This window comes from Mesoplodon mirus, assembly GCF_964341445.2.
Source record: "Mesoplodon mirus genome assembly, chromosome: 16".
NCBI classification, from domain to species: domain Eukaryota; kingdom Metazoa; phylum Chordata; class Mammalia; order Artiodactyla; family Ziphiidae; genus Mesoplodon; species Mesoplodon mirus.
In genome coordinates this window covers 69271965-69287279 of record NC_138992.1, presented here as the reverse complement: position 1 = coordinate 69287279, position 15315 = coordinate 69271965, and the positions used below count along the sequence as shown (strand labels likewise).

Here is a 15315-nt window from a genome sequence, read left to right as displayed (position 1 = left end):
TCTTAGAATTGGGAGTTGGAAAGACCAGACTTGCATAGTTACTTCTAACTGGTGGATTGACACTGAACAGATCATTTCCCTTGTTGTTAGCGCACTTGGTAAATTTAGGAGATTGGCATAGAATACATCTTAGGTTCTCTGCAGTTCTGAATTTTTATAATTTTATGATGTATATAGCTTTGTAGGCTTATTCTAGCAATAATGAATGTTCTTTTAAAAATAAGTTTGGAAACCAGTGAAATTTGTGATAGTCATTCTTTGTTTATTTCAGAATGTAAGTACTGAATACCTCCAATTGTATTTTATTCATTGCCTCTGATAAAATATAACCATTACTTCCCTTTAGTGAGTTTTGAAGTCTAGTGGTTCAAAATCTTCATCTTTTCCACAGTGTTGGTAAAAAGAATCAAGAGAATGTGTGTCCCAAAGAAATCCAGTCCAAGTTTGTTTGTTTTTTTAATTCTACTGCCGTTTTACATTATCCTTTTTTTTTTTTTTCCAAAGAGACTATTTTTTAGAACAGTTGTAGAGAAAGATCGGGAAGACAGTACAGAGAGTCCCCATATACCTCACACCCAGCTTCCTCTCTTCTAACATCTCACATTAGTCTGGTACATATGTTGTAATTAATGGACCAATATTGATCCCTTATCTTTTTTTCAGATTTTTTTTTTTTAACCAAATTGTCCTTATTCTGGTTCAGGACGCCGTCAAGGATAGATTCACGTGACTTTTAGTTGTCATGTCTCCTGAGGTTCCTCTTGGCTGCAATGGTTTCTCAGACTTGGTTGTGATGACCTTGACAGTATTGAGTAGTGGTCAGATATTTTGTAGAGTACTCCTCCTTTGGAATTTATCTTGTATGTATCTTTCTTATGATTAGATGGGGTCGTGAGTTTTTGGGAGGAAGACCACATAGGTAAAGTTGCCATTTCCATCACATCATGTCAAGGATGCATACCACCAACATATGCCTGTTGATGTTGACTGACCACTTGGCTCTGGTGGTGTCACGTTTCTCCATTATGAAGCCACCCTTTTTCCCTCCTTTCCACACTGTACTTTGGAAGGAAGTCACAGTACACACTTGAGTAGGCAACTATGCTCTCCCTTATCCTTGTATTTGTAAAGAGGGATACAGGAATCTGTTTTACTAGAACATAGTCTCATCCTGGCAGGCTTGTGCATCCTTTTTGCTTTTATCTCTTTAGAACTTCCCTCCCTTCCCACTCTCTTTCCTCATTTCTCAGTGGAATAGTTGGATTTTGGAGGAATTCTAATAGAGACTCATACCCTCTCCCTGAATGGATTCTAACTGTGTGTGGAGATTTTAGTAAAGGGATTGAAGGTTTATCAGGAGAGAAAATTTAGATGATGGCCAAATAGCCTGATCTTAACGAGTATAGGTAAGAACAGATAGTCATTCAAATTTGCCTGGATTGAAAAACCAAAGATAGGAGTTAAACAGTATATTATGGTTAGAAAGATGCATTCCTTTAAAAGGTGATCTAAATAGCTGTGCCTCTGTTTTTTGATGGAATGCTTTTGAAATACTTCTGAGGCTGCTGCATAATATTCTGGCCGGGAGCATGGACTTTGGAGGCTGATAAACCTGTAATGGAATCTGGATCCACTAGGCTCCAAGCCTAGATTTCTTCATCAGTTAAAAAAGATGAATGAGAATGGAGCCTATAAGGATTAAACGAAGTAATAGGAAGTGGTGAGCACAAACCTTGAGCCTATGGCAAGCCTTCCGATTGTTAACTGGCTCTCTTTTGTTTCTTATGGAAAATTTAGAATTTATTGTTTACCATTGAATATTTCTTACGGTAATCTTTACTGCTTAGATGCAGTATAGAGGTTGTAGAAAGTTGATTACTTTCAGTTCATATTATATGATTGAGATCCTGAGAAAAGGCACTACCTGAATAAAGTTTTGTTAAATTATCATTTATCTTCGTTTTTTGCAACTTTGGACTTTCGGGGTTTTCAGTGACTGTCAGCCATGCTTTTTCAAAGTACGTAAAATCAGATGAGGGGCTTCCCTGATGGTGCAGTGGTTAAGAATCCTCCTGCCAATGCAGGGGACACGGGTTCGAGCCCTGGTCTGGGAAGATCCCACATGCCGTGGAGCAGTTAAGCCCATGCACCACAATTACTGAGCCCATGTGCCACCACTTGTGAAGCCCTTGCGCCTAGAGCCTGTGCTCCACAACAAGAGAAGCCACCGCAATAAGAAGCCCGCGCACTGCAACCAAGAGTAGCCCCCGCTCGCCGCAACTAGAGAAAGCCCGCTCGCAGCAACGAAGACCCAATGCAGCCAAAAATAAAATAAATTTATTAAAAAAAAATCAAATGACATAGTTTATCCTGCTAGAGCTGAGCAGATGGCAAAACCAAAGGCAAATTAGACCAAAAGGAAAGCCAATAGGAGGAATAACAAGAAAATCTATGAAAAATAGAAGAAAATTAAGCCAAAGATGAAAATTAGATCAAGAATTTTTTTGCTTTGCTTGTTACAAATGTCCCTTGATATTAATGCCACTTAAGTGTATTAGTAAGTTATAAGAACTCACTATGAATATTTAGTAACAATTCAAAATGGAAACCCCATATGGATGTGTTACCTCCATATTTCCACTTTACAAGGAAGAGGTATTTGACAGACAGTAGTTCCAACGAGTATGTATTCAAGATTATATTTCGAGGTAAAACGTTTACAAATAAAGCTTCAACATAATACGGGTGCATGCTAATATTCAAGCTCCAGTATATTAAGCTTGTTCTGCTTGGCTTGCTGCAGTCACTGACTCTGTTTCCTCTGTGAAGCACCGAGTGCGTACAGCACAGATGGTACTTGCACCTCGAGCCGTTTGCTAGCTTGCCCATGTACGTGTGCTTACCAGTGTCATCTGTGGTTCTCCCTAAGCTTGTTTGTTCCCGTCGTACTTACTTCTTTCAGTATGAGATTTAAATACATAAACTGATAAAATGTGATTGACAGTTGTTGCTATGAAAACTAAATGGACTTCTTTGGAAATACCTGATAAAAGTGAGTTGTCTAATTAGGTATAGATCAGAAAACGTAAAAACTTGGCAGGAAAATCATTAAAATGTAGAATTTGCGTGTAGTTTGCAAGTGTATTTTCAGTTCTCGCTCCAGTGGGAAATGTTAGATGGTGCCTTAGAGGTGAGGTGTGGTTCACAGAAGAAAGACAGGATTCTTATTCAGAGAAGTCTTGGCCCTAAATCAAATCCTTGTGGGATACTAGTTCCCCAACCAGGGATTGAACCCCGGGCCATCAGCAGTGAAAGCGCAGAGTTCTGACCACTGGACCTCCAGGGAATTCCTGAAGTATTTGTGTTTTAAATTAAAATGTGCAAAGTTTGTTTGTATCACTTATGAATCTACTTGTTAACTGACATCTCTTTCATTATTTAACACTATTTTAAAGTTTTAACCTAAATTATTTTTAAAGTCCCAAAACTTTTTTCCTTCTGCATTAAATAGCTTAACATGACTGCATGTGTCCACGTGTAATAATAAGCTGCTAGGATATCTTTGCAAATAAATGTAATAAAGAGAAGTATTCATACCACTTGGAAAATATAATGTGCCAGCACTTACATATTTATTTCAAATATCTAAACTATGAGCAATGTTTTCTGTATGAAATGTTGGAGAGAAGAAATGTACCCACTAATAATTTCTTGTATCTAAATTTAAAGCCAACTGAAACCATGTCAAGTCTTGAGTCAAACCATTCCTCTTTTGGAAAGGCACAGAGCTTATGTAAATGGATGGTCCTCCCCTCCCACCCCTGCCATTACTCCTTTAATAAGGGGAAAAAAAAAAGGCCTGAGAAAGAGGAAGTTAGATATTCAGTACCTGTCTTAGAGTTATGTAGCCTTGGCTTGTTTCTTTGCTTTTGTTCTTCCTTTTTTTTTTTATTTTTTATTTTTCAAATTTCTTCAGCTTTCCAGGCAATAGTTGAAAGGTCATGTGTTAAAACCAAATGAAAAACCAAAGGAATGAATACTAGTAGCATATGTGTGTATGTGAGTGTGTGTGTGTGTGTGTGTGTGTAGAAATAAACTACTTATTTGCATCTGTATTTATTTTCAACCAGATTAAAAAGAGATTTCACAGAAGACATTCTGAACAGCTTTCTGACAAAGGTTCAGATACAACAAAAGACATTAATGCTGAGTTTCTTTCACATATAGACACAGCTTCTTCCCCTTCAGTTCCTGTGTTTAGTTTGGTGAGGAAACATCCATTCACAATGAAAGCACAACTTTCACTGTTTTAAAGGAAAGCCTCCAATGTTTCATCAATGTCGATCTGTTTTTACATCATTCAGGGGTGTTGCACAGGCCCAATGCTAGACACATGACTGCCTCACAGTGGCTCTTGGATGGTTTTGATGCTTGGATTTATGGTCCTGGTATCTAGTCTTAATGGAACTCCCCTAATGTATTAATAATAAAATTATCACCAATCAGTATCATACTTGTAACATTTCCATCATGTTTATAATATAATAGTATATAATATTAATAATCTCAAATTTATCAACAGCTTGGGCAGCAGGTCCCAAACTCTTTAGTCTCAGGACCCCGTTACCCTGAAATGATTGAGTAACCCAAAGAGATTTTGTTCATGTGGGTTTTATCGGTATTTACCCTACTGGAAACTAAAACTGAAAAATTTTGAAGCGCTTATTTTATTTAATAGCAGCTGGAGTTTCCTCTTTCTTGTGTGTGTAATCCTCTGGAGAACTGGACTGAACACTCAGGAGAGAATGAGAGTGAAAAGTCCTGGTATGATTCTGAGTATAAACTTGTCACTGCAGACGCCCTCTGGGAACCACGGCTCTGTGGACACTGTTGGTGGACTGCATGGTGTTCGTGGTCCCCTGTGTGAATGGCTGTCCTAAGATCTTTTGGGTCTCGTTGGGAAACTCTCCGCCATTCACGGGTACACAGCCCCCCACCTTCCTACAGACACACACCAATCTTTTTCCTTCATGATCTACTAACAGAAAGTCCAATATGCATCTCGGTTAACATCTTTGTTACAAGGGACCTATTGATTCATAGCTTTTAGTTAACGCTGAACTTTTTCCCTGTAACTTCATATCATTTCCTTAGCCTACCCGCGGCTTTATTGCCTACAGCAATAAGAACATGAGTGGTTTAACGCTCACATTAGTTTTGATCCGTACTTGTACGGGGTTTGTGTGGGGATATCTGCAGGGGAACGTTTGCTCTTATCCTTGGTCCTCCTGGCCTGTCCTGACCCGCTCAGCATCCTCTCGCTTCCGTTTTCCTCTGCTCTTCTCTCCGTACCGCCGCTTTAAGTTACCAAGCTGCAAGCAGAGGCGGTGGTGACAAACGCAGGGACAACGGCAGGCAAGCAGGGGCTCCCCTGCCCCATTTTGCTCAGCTGTGTTTCTCTCCCGTCCAGGTCGGCCGTCCTGCTCGTGTCCTTAACCAGCCCGGACTGCCCTCCGGCCTCAGCTCCCAGCTCCTTCTTTCTGCCCTGGCCCCGTGCTCCAGCCACACTGGCTTGCGTTCTTCCCACAGACTTCAGTTTCATTCCCACTTCCGAGTTCTTCCGTCCTCTGCCCGGATCAGATATTTGCTCTCTTCTACGGGGCTCCGCTAGGTTTACCGCCTCAGAGAGGACGTCCCCGGTCACCACAGCTGAATCAGTTACTCGGCCACTCCATTCTCTTACCCTCTGCCCTCTTCCTAGCACTCATCCAGAAGTGTTCGTGTATCGCTTTTTTGTTTTTGAAATTAAAAAAAAAATTTTTAAGGCAATAGTTTATTTAGTTTTGGCTGCGTTGGGTCTTCGTTGCTGCGCGCGGGCTTTCTCTAGTTGCGGCGAGCGGGGGCTACTCTTCGTGCGGTGCGCGGGCTTCTCATTGCGGTGGCTTCTCTTGTTGCGGAGCACGGGCTCTAGGTGCGCGGGCTTCAGTGGCTGTGGCTCGTGGGCTCAATAGTTGTGGCACACGGACTTAGTTGCTTCGCGGCATGTGGGATCTTCCCGGACTAGGGCTTGAACCCGTGTCCCCTGCATTGACAGGCGGATTCTAAACCACTGAGCCACCAAGGAAGCCCCTTATGTATGGCTTTGTAAACTGTGAGATTCGGAGGGAAGGGGCTTTGGCACGTAAGCTGCTCCATAGCTCCATAGCTACTGCTCCATAGCTACCCATCTGCTCCTGGATTGGGATGGATGGAGCCTTTGCTATTGATCTGCGATGGTGGCCTTCGTTGCTTGAGATCCAGAAGTCAGTCTATGAACTGGTGATGCAAAGAGTAGGAAAAAGTTGCTGCTGCTAATTATTGTTTGAAAAAAAGCCATGTGACTCATCTTCCTTACCAAGGGACATGTTGACTGCCTGAGCATATCTCCATTCCATCTCAAGTATTCTACTTGGCTGCTCTTTTGAAATCCGCCAGCTTCCCTCCCTCCCTCCTTTCCTTCTTTTTTTCCAAAATTGCCTTTGATTGTCATTTACGCTGGATTTTGTCTGGGTCCGATAAGGTGGGGGAATAGAGTGTGACTGGCCCTGCGATGGTTAAGAGTTCTGGGAAGGACCGGGGAGACCACTGACTCGCATCTTTCAGTTTATAGAGGAAGAGACAGGCTGCGATGCTACGACTTTCCCAGGGTCCCAGTGAATGACAGAAGCAGGACTTCCCAGCCCAGAGTTTCTAGCTCCCACTTCAAAGCCAAATGCTTCTAGACCTGTGCCCACACCTTCTCCATAGCTGTTGACCAACCAAACAATTAAACGCCTCTGTTTTCTTGTTTGTAAAGTGAGAAAAATCCTTGCTCAGACTTGTTTGGAGCCTTCAGTGAGAATGCGCGCTGTGGGGCATCCTGTAGCCTCCAGGGTGCGTCAGCACTGGCTCCCTCCTCTCCTCTCTCCTGCCGTGCTGGCTCCTCAAGTAGAAGAACCTGTTTTTTCCCCTAATTGGCCTGGTGCTTGTCTCCTTCTCTGCATTCAAACTGTAGATCTTCCACACCCTTTTCAAAGCCATGAGTGGGCTTTTCAGCTTTCACAGGGCCAACGCTGTCTAGACAAGTGAATTGTTAAAAGTTTTGTTTTAAAAAAAGAGTCTAGGGCTTCCCTGGTGGCGCAGTGGTTGAGAGTCCGCCTGTCGATGCAGGGGACTCGGGTTTGTGCCCCGGTCTGGGAAGATCCCACATGCCGCGGAACGGCTGGGCCCGTGAGCCATGGCCGTTGAGCCTGCACGTCCGGAGCCTGTGCTCCGCAACGGGAGAGGCCACAACAGTGAGAGGCCCGCGTAATGCAAATAAATAAATAAATAAAATAAAAAATGAGTCTAATTTTTAGAGATTGATGTTTCCTTGTTATTGAAACATATATATCAATTTTCACTTCAGAAATGTAGCTACGTCTTTAAGTTACCCTAATACCTCTACCGTATAGAAAAATGTTCCACCATAAGAGAATCCGTATTCATGATACAGGGGTGATGCTTCCAATTTCAGATAAAGTAGTAAGGATTTTATCAACTGACTTATGTACTGCCCAGCTTAATGTGGTTCGTAATTGAGCAATTACAAAATAAAACAAAAAATTTTTTTAATTACATAAAATGACAGCAGAGGGAGCTATTGAGGTTTGATTACATTTTCCATTGCCCTGGTTGAGGTTTTTCTTTAAACTATAATATTTTGACTTAGATTTTCTCAATTGTCAACAGACAGGAAAAGTTTGATTATATTGGAGGATACATATGCACTTTGGAGGATTGCAAAAAATGAGTTGTTTTTTTTTTTCTATCATCTGGCCCCGTTCCATTCTTGATCATGCCCCAAACTCCTGTAAAGGTAATTGGTATAAGAAGAGTCATGGTAATTTTACAGTGGTAATTTTAGAAATGAATCTACTCCATTAGTGTAAATCTGGGTCATCAGGATCAGCTGTTCTACAAGCCGCTGTCCTAACTTGTGTTTTTGTCTGGCTTCCCGGAGACTTCTATTGGGCCTCAGAGTCTTACAGGGATTGCTTGTATGGTATGAGACCTGAAAGGCTTGAAATTCACAGCGTTTGTGAAACACCCTCCTTATGAGGAGGCACGGTTGACCTAGACGAGACACGCTGTGTGCATGCGCGGGTGGCATGTGCAGTGTGTGGATGGGTGACGGGGAGGGAGGTGGGAAAAGTTTGTTTCGGGCCTTTCTCCACAATCGTCTTTAGGTCATGCCCATGTGTATGATTTACTCCTGCTCTCCATGGCCCTGCGACCTGCTGGCCCTGGTCCTTGCTGGCTCTGTGCCCCCTAACTGGACCCTCAGCTTCGGAGCTCTCCCCACTCCTAGCCCACCCTCCCCACTTCAGCCACCGTCTTCATTTTTTTCAACACAACTTGGAATTCCTCCTCTAGGAATTTCTCCTTTTGTGCATAAGTGCCTAAAAAAAGGTGTGGGGATGTGGGACACTCCTTGCAGTGTGGTTTGTAATAGCAAATTAAACAATGGAAGCAAGTCTGTTGGTCTAAAGAGTAAATGGTGGAATTCCTGACAATGAAACACTAGGTAGCCGTTAATGCTGATGTGAGAAGATGGTGATGAATTTTCTGAAATTAAAAAAACTCACGGCACATATGATTTGTACCATGAGTTTTAATTGAAATAAAAGATTCACATATAATTTGAAAACATAATTTAAGCAATGTTAAAAGGATTTTATAGCTGAAGATTTTCGAAATATACACAGGACATTCATAACAATGGCGACTTCTGAAGCATGGTGCTAGGCTATCTGGGTGTGGAGGAGGAAGGAGGAGAGGCTTTGCTTTTTGTCTTATAACTTTCTTCGGTTTGAACTATCTGCCGAGAGCTTATACTTGTAATTAAGAACATAATTTAAATGCAGATGAAAGGGGAAGGGGGGGTGACGGACAGATTGGGATTTGGGGATTGACATGTACACACCACTATATTTAAAACAGGCTTCCCTGGTGATGCAGCGGTTAAGAATCCGCCTGCCCATGCAGGGGACACGGGTTCCAGCCCTGGTCCGGGAAGATCCCACATGCCATGGAGCAACTAAGCCCGTGCACCACAACTACTGAGCCTGCGCTCGAGAGCTCATGAGCCACAACTACTGAGCCCGCGTGCTACAACTACTGAAGCCCACGCACCTAGAGCCCATGCTCCACAACAAGAAAGGCCACCGCAATGAGAAGCCGGCACAGTGCAATGAAGAGTAGCCCCCTGCTTGCCGCAACTAGAGAAAGCCTGCATGCAGCAATGAAGACCCAATGCAGCCAAAAATAAATAAATAAATTTAGTAAAAAAAAAAAAAAGAGCATTACAATAGATAACCAACAAGGACCTACTGTATAGCACAGGGCACTATACTCAATATTCTGTAACAACCTAAATGGGAGAAGAATTTGAAAAAGAATAGATACATGAATATGTATAACTGAATCACTTTGCTGTACACCTGAAACTAACACAACATTGTTAATCAACTCTACTCCGAGATAAAATAAAGATTAAAAAACAAACAAATGAATAAGTCTCCTGACCTTCCCAGATTGAATCACAGCATCAGTGTCTCCCTGAAGCCTTTCACGTACCCCTGGGTCTGCTTTAGATGGTGTTCCTCTGCGGTCACCCAGTTGGAATCCTCCTCTCTGCTTGGGGTAGATTGTACACTAGAACCAGAAGGGGTTCTGATGTCAGGCAGAACTGGGGAAAATCATGGCTCAACCTTTACCTGCCGTGTGATATTGGACAACACATTTATCCTCCTTTAGCCTGAGTTCCTTCACCATAGAAGTGGGAATATAGATGCCATTTTGCAAGATTGTTGTGAGGGGCAGAGTGAATTTATGCGAAAGCTCATCTGATGACAGGCAGATATAGGTGTCCGATAAGAGGTAACGGGGAATTTTTAGAGAATGGAGATTGTTTTCTCCATTCTCATAGCCTTGCTACTTTGTCAAATAAAAGTAGTAATGCTTTTTACACAGGTTTTTCTTCCGTGGCATGACATCATTCTCTAGACTTCTGTATCGAATTTTACCTGTGCTGTGTCTCATTCACTTCAAGCTGTGCTGTCCCTCAGCTAGATATTTGGATGGACAGTCTTGATTGTGGCTTCATACCAAAGCCTGCCGCCATGTGTCCCGTGGTCCTTTAGTGGCTTACCTCCAAGGTGAATCCAGTGGTAACATCCAGGCACTATATTAGGAAGAGCACAGTTATAGGAAACTCAGCCTGAAAATTTGGCATTCTCAACTCAACTATATAGGTAGTTTCTACTACCGATGGTGTGAGTTTTGTGTGGCTGGCATGGAGCAGAGAAGAGCAGTTAAGCTGAGTTGCTCCTGAGGGCAGCACCAGCCTGCATCAGGGATAGTGGGTGGTTTCACAATTTTAACAGTGTCACCGCCTCTTATGAGTGACCTGTCTTTAAAGGCACTTCGCCCATACTGCTTTTTATGATGCCTTCTTTTGAAACTGTAAGTAGCATTTGTCCTGCGGCAGCATCTTGTCAATGCAAATGTTTGAATGAATGAATGAATCCATGATTTTTGCCCAAGTCTGATAATCTTCCCAAGCATCTAATTTTATGTCATTTTGCTTAATGAGGTATAATCAAACATTTTCTTTTGCTTCTTGGGAAACATTTAGGTGGCAAGAACCACAGATCAACTTGATTGTTCCATAAAGATAGAAATGCTACTGGCAGAGTTCACTTATTTAGAAGATGTTTCTGGAACATGGTACTGCATGAATGTGATAAGGTGATGTATCCAGGTGAGTGAAATACATGTCAGAAATATCTCCTATAAAAATTCAGTGCTGCCCGTCTCCTTTAGTTCCTTTTAGCAACAAGCTGGAAGTGTGCTTGGTTTCAGCTTTGTTTCTTTTGACACTTTGCTTTTTATCAGCAACAAGAGATGTGTTGTGTTATCTTCTGTTTTTAATCTGTTTTAAACCGACCTCCCCACCCCCGATGCCAAGAACAAATTAAAGGTCTCTTTTTCTTGATAGCTAAGATTGTTATCCGAGGAAATGAGTCCGTGAAAATGTGTCTGCATAAAATAGCAGTAGCAAAATCTGTTCTTAATGAAGTGCATTGCTCTAGCAAGAGCCCGGAGCTCAGCAAAGAGGTCAGATGATTCTCCCAGATCACCACGGCCAAAACTTTTGCCAATCAAGTCAAGATGCCAAGTTATATACCTGGGAGGAGATACTTCCGAAAGTACCTCTTCAATAAGCCTATTTGGGATGAAAAAAAAATGGCCACAGTTGCTTTGTCATGCCCCTGATTGGGAGTTAGAGTTTCTCTTCCCTGGAATCTGTCCTGTCCTGTGACTGCTTCACCAACAGAAGGCAGCTCAAGTGGCACTTGCCTATGTGGATCTAAGCATTAAGGTCTGGAAGCTTCATTTTGGGGAGCCCTAAGTTGCCATATAAAAAATCTGGCCACCCTGGAGAGACCACATGACACTACATGGAGAGAAAGTCCAATCCATCCCAATGTCCAAGGGAAACCTCTAAATAATTTCAGTCTCATTCCCCTCCTGATTACAGTCTATCACAAAAACTTAGGACCTAAGGATTTGGCTTTGGGACGGGTAGAATCTGGAAGGGACTCAAGGGGATTGTTAGTGAGACCTGGAAGGACAGAGAGAAAAATTGTCATTGGGGGTTGGAGAAGAGGTGACCCAAGTTACCTGTGGCTGAAAACTTGGCAGAAAGTTGATAGTGTCGACTGAAAAAAAATGTACGACCTAAAAGTTGAAAATTATGTTTTATTCAGCAGACTTTCTGGAAGACATCCTCTCACATGGCTCTGAGAGACTCCTCCAAAGAGGTCAGGGAGGAGCCAGGACATGCAGGAGTTTGGGCAGAAAAAACCAGGCAATCGGAACATCAAAAGATGACTGTTTATTAAAGAAACCCAGGCATCTCAAGTTAATGAGTTAGCGCTTTTCTCTGTACGGGAAGATGCAAGAGCCTGGGCTCGCTGAAATCATTCCTTTGATCTGCACCTTAGCCATCTAGGGCCAGTATCCTCTTTCTACCCATCCTGAATCCCTTCAGGGTGCACAGTCAGGGGAGCTACAATGGCTGATGGCTTGATGGCTGCAACATCCTTTGTTTACTGATCTAGCAGGCCGCATTCTTCATCTGCAAAAGTATGGAAAATAGGGGACTTCCCTGGCAGTCCAGTGGTTAGGACTCTGCACTTCCACTGCAGGGGGGCCCAGGTTTGATCCCTGGTCGGGGGACTAAGATCCTGCAAGCCGTGTGACCAAAAGAAAAATATGGAAAATAGAAAATACACCTAATGAACTTGTGGTTAGAGCTTAATGCATACATTCACTATAGCTCTCTCAACATCTTTGCAAGGATGCCATCAATATCCTTATTACTGTGGTGAGGAAATTCAAACTACAAGAGATGAAATATCTTTGCCCCATATCACACACCTGGTAAGTGGCAGAGTCATACTTACAACGCATTTTGGGTAAGGGGATTGCCAGGCGGAAAAAAAAGTTCCAGTGGGTTTCTTTTAGCTGTAAGTGAAAAGGTATCAGTGGCGAAAGAGGAACTAAGAAAGAAATTATTGAGTTTTTGAGAGAAGTTAAAGGAGATATTTCTTAGCAGGAAACTCTTAGAAACTGAGCCAGTGTGTCTGACAAGAGAAAAGGGAAGGTTCTGTTGTAAGAGGATGACTGGCAGTAACTAGGCTGTCTCACTCGTGGCCAATGCCTTGAGCCATTATGCAAATGATTTAGTTGGAACAGAATCATGCTCCACAGAAAGGCTTTGGATTTCTGTTTCAGTGACTACATCATGGCCAACACAGGGAGACCTCCTCCAGGCTGATAAATCCCTGGAAATGCCATGGAGTAAGCTCTTCAAAGCACGAGACCTACAGGTTTCCCTGAGTAGCTGCACAATGGACAAAAAAGGCACCTTGACTAACGAGCCCCGTTCCTACAGAATGGTTGATGAGTTCTCAAACTCGGCCCCTCGGTGTGGAGAACTCCACTGGTTTTGCTGCTGGTATGGGAGTCCCCATGCTGGAGGCTGTGATCTCTGCCCAGGACAACGACTGACCTTCCCACCCTCCAAACGAAGCACTGGCTCTGTAATCTGAATCAAAACCCAAGAATGGGACTAAAACCAACCCCCCTTCAAAGGAACCCAGCCATAAGGCAATATGGTGATGGGTTAACAGGAGCTTCCCAAGGAGAGGTGGAGGGGGTGAGCTTTGGAGAAATTTGGCCCATATAGCAACTGGGGGAAGTGGGTTCCAGGAGGCAGCTGTCCACCTAACTGAAACAGAAAGTGCCTCTTTAGAGCCAGATTCCTCCATGGTACTTGACCTCCAGCTACTGGAGAGAACTGATCAGGGAGCTGCCTGACCTTGCATTCCTGTGTCCTGCTTTAACAGCCTATAAGGAAAAGGTAGGCTAAGGGTGAGACCAAGAAGGAACTGACCGTAGAAGGAACTCTCTGACCCTAGAAGGAACTGAAGACCTTATACTCCATTGAGGGTACAATGGGATAGAATGGAAGGGCTGGGGGTACAAACTTTGATGGCTCTTTTGTCTATCTTCTCAGGTTCTTTTGTGGGGTGAGTGCCACTCATTCAATTGGCTGGATTTGACAATAGGAGTGAAATGTGGAAAGGAAGTGACTGTCTTTTAATAACACTGTCATTAACTGGATGGGGCTGTCTCACCTCTGTGAGGCACCATTGTTGCTCTCATTGCTTATAAAGCATAAGAGGGTTTTCCCAATGGAGAGGAATTGCTTGTAAAAGGATGATAGTGGGATGAAGGCACTAACTAGGCTTCCAGTTCCATCCATGTTATGCAACAAAAGTGATACAGAAGTACTATCTAGAAATAAACATATTCAAAGCCATGATTAAGGACTTTAAGGCAACAGAGGTATTGAGAGATGTAATTCTTTGTAACAGTTCAGTGTGGCCATTGAAAAGGCTAATGGAGGCTGGACACTTCAGGTGGATTATTGCCACTGAATTCAGTTGTTATAGCCCTGGCTATCCCAGATGTTGTGTATCAAAACTGGTGGCACCTGAAATGTCATCTAGGATATTGCTGATTCCTTTCTTTAAATGCCTTTGGCCTAAGGAGATCAAGATCAATTGCCTTTACCTGGTTGGGGCTTCAGTAGACATTTATGGTACCACAAGAGGAGTATGTGAATTCTCAAGTTATTTGCCACCAGTAGGTGACCTGAGACATGAAGTAAATCTCTCTCCCTTCAGGGGACTGAATGTCACTGCAGTGATGGCATTATGCAGACAGGCCCTACATTAGTTATCTATTTCTGGGTAACAAATTACTACAAACTTGGTAGCTTAAAATAATACATATTTATTAGTCATAGTTTCTTTGTATCAGCTGCCTGGCATGGCTTAGCTGCATCTTCTGCTCTAGGGTCTCTCATGAAACAGCAGTCAAGGTGTGGGTCAGGGCTGGGCTCTCATCTGGAGGGTCAGCTAGGAAAGAATCTGCTTCCAAGCAGATACCCTTTGCTACAGAGGGTCTTTGTACTTACATTTTTTCTGCCAGGAACACTTTTCTCCAGCTCTTTGGAAGTCTAATTCATTCTCATTCTTTACATCTTTGGTTAAAAATCACCTTCTCAAAAAGGGCTTTCTTGACCACTCTATATAAGCTAACCTCTGTCAGTTATTACATTTCCTTTTTAGCACTTACTTGTTTATATATTGATCATTTAACTTTCCCATTTCAGAGGAAGTCCTATCAGTGCAGGATGTCTTGGTCCTGCAAGAGTGCTGTGAATAGCTAAGAAAGTGCAATATAAGATTCTGTTACCGCTGCCATAGCTATGTTTAGTCACATCAGGGTCAAATCTTCTAGAATGTAAACTGTTAGAATATAAGACCCTTACATGTGTATATGGACACTGGTGGACAAAACTGAATGCTTAACAAATACTCTTTCACTATGATGATTGTGCTTTGTAGTCAATTATTTGGGGTAGCTATGAATACAATAAATATAAAATTAGAATGTCTAATTAAACTTTTGAGAAAGAACTTACAAGTGTGTATGACTGCACAATGTATTAATTTAGGGATTAATCTTGAAACATTTCAAAATTGGTTTCAAATGGCTGAACTTGTCTAAATTGAGGAAGATTTTGTGATTGGTAGCCAGCGCCTCAATCGTAAAGCATTTTTTTAAAAATTTTGTGTTCATTTCCTGCATTACCAAAGATCTTTTAAATATGTTATC

At 42.5% G+C, this 15315-nt stretch overlaps 1 protein-coding gene across 4 annotated transcripts in view; it reads left to right on the top strand.

The window, feature by feature from the left end:
• Positions 1–9555, top strand: part of YTHDF3 (YTH N6-methyladenosine RNA binding protein F3) — a 44288-nt gene extending 34733 nt beyond the window's left edge. For all 4 annotated transcript variants that reach the window (XM_082600730.1, XM_082600728.1, XM_082600732.1 and 1 more), the window contains one exon: positions 9001–9555. In XM_082600730.1, the coding sequence (XP_082456856.1) occupies positions 9001–9123 (123 nt within the window). In that variant the 3' untranslated portion in view covers positions 9124–9555. The remainder of the gene's footprint in view (positions 1–9000) is intronic.
• The last annotated feature ends 5760 nt before the right edge of the window (positions 9556–15315 follow it).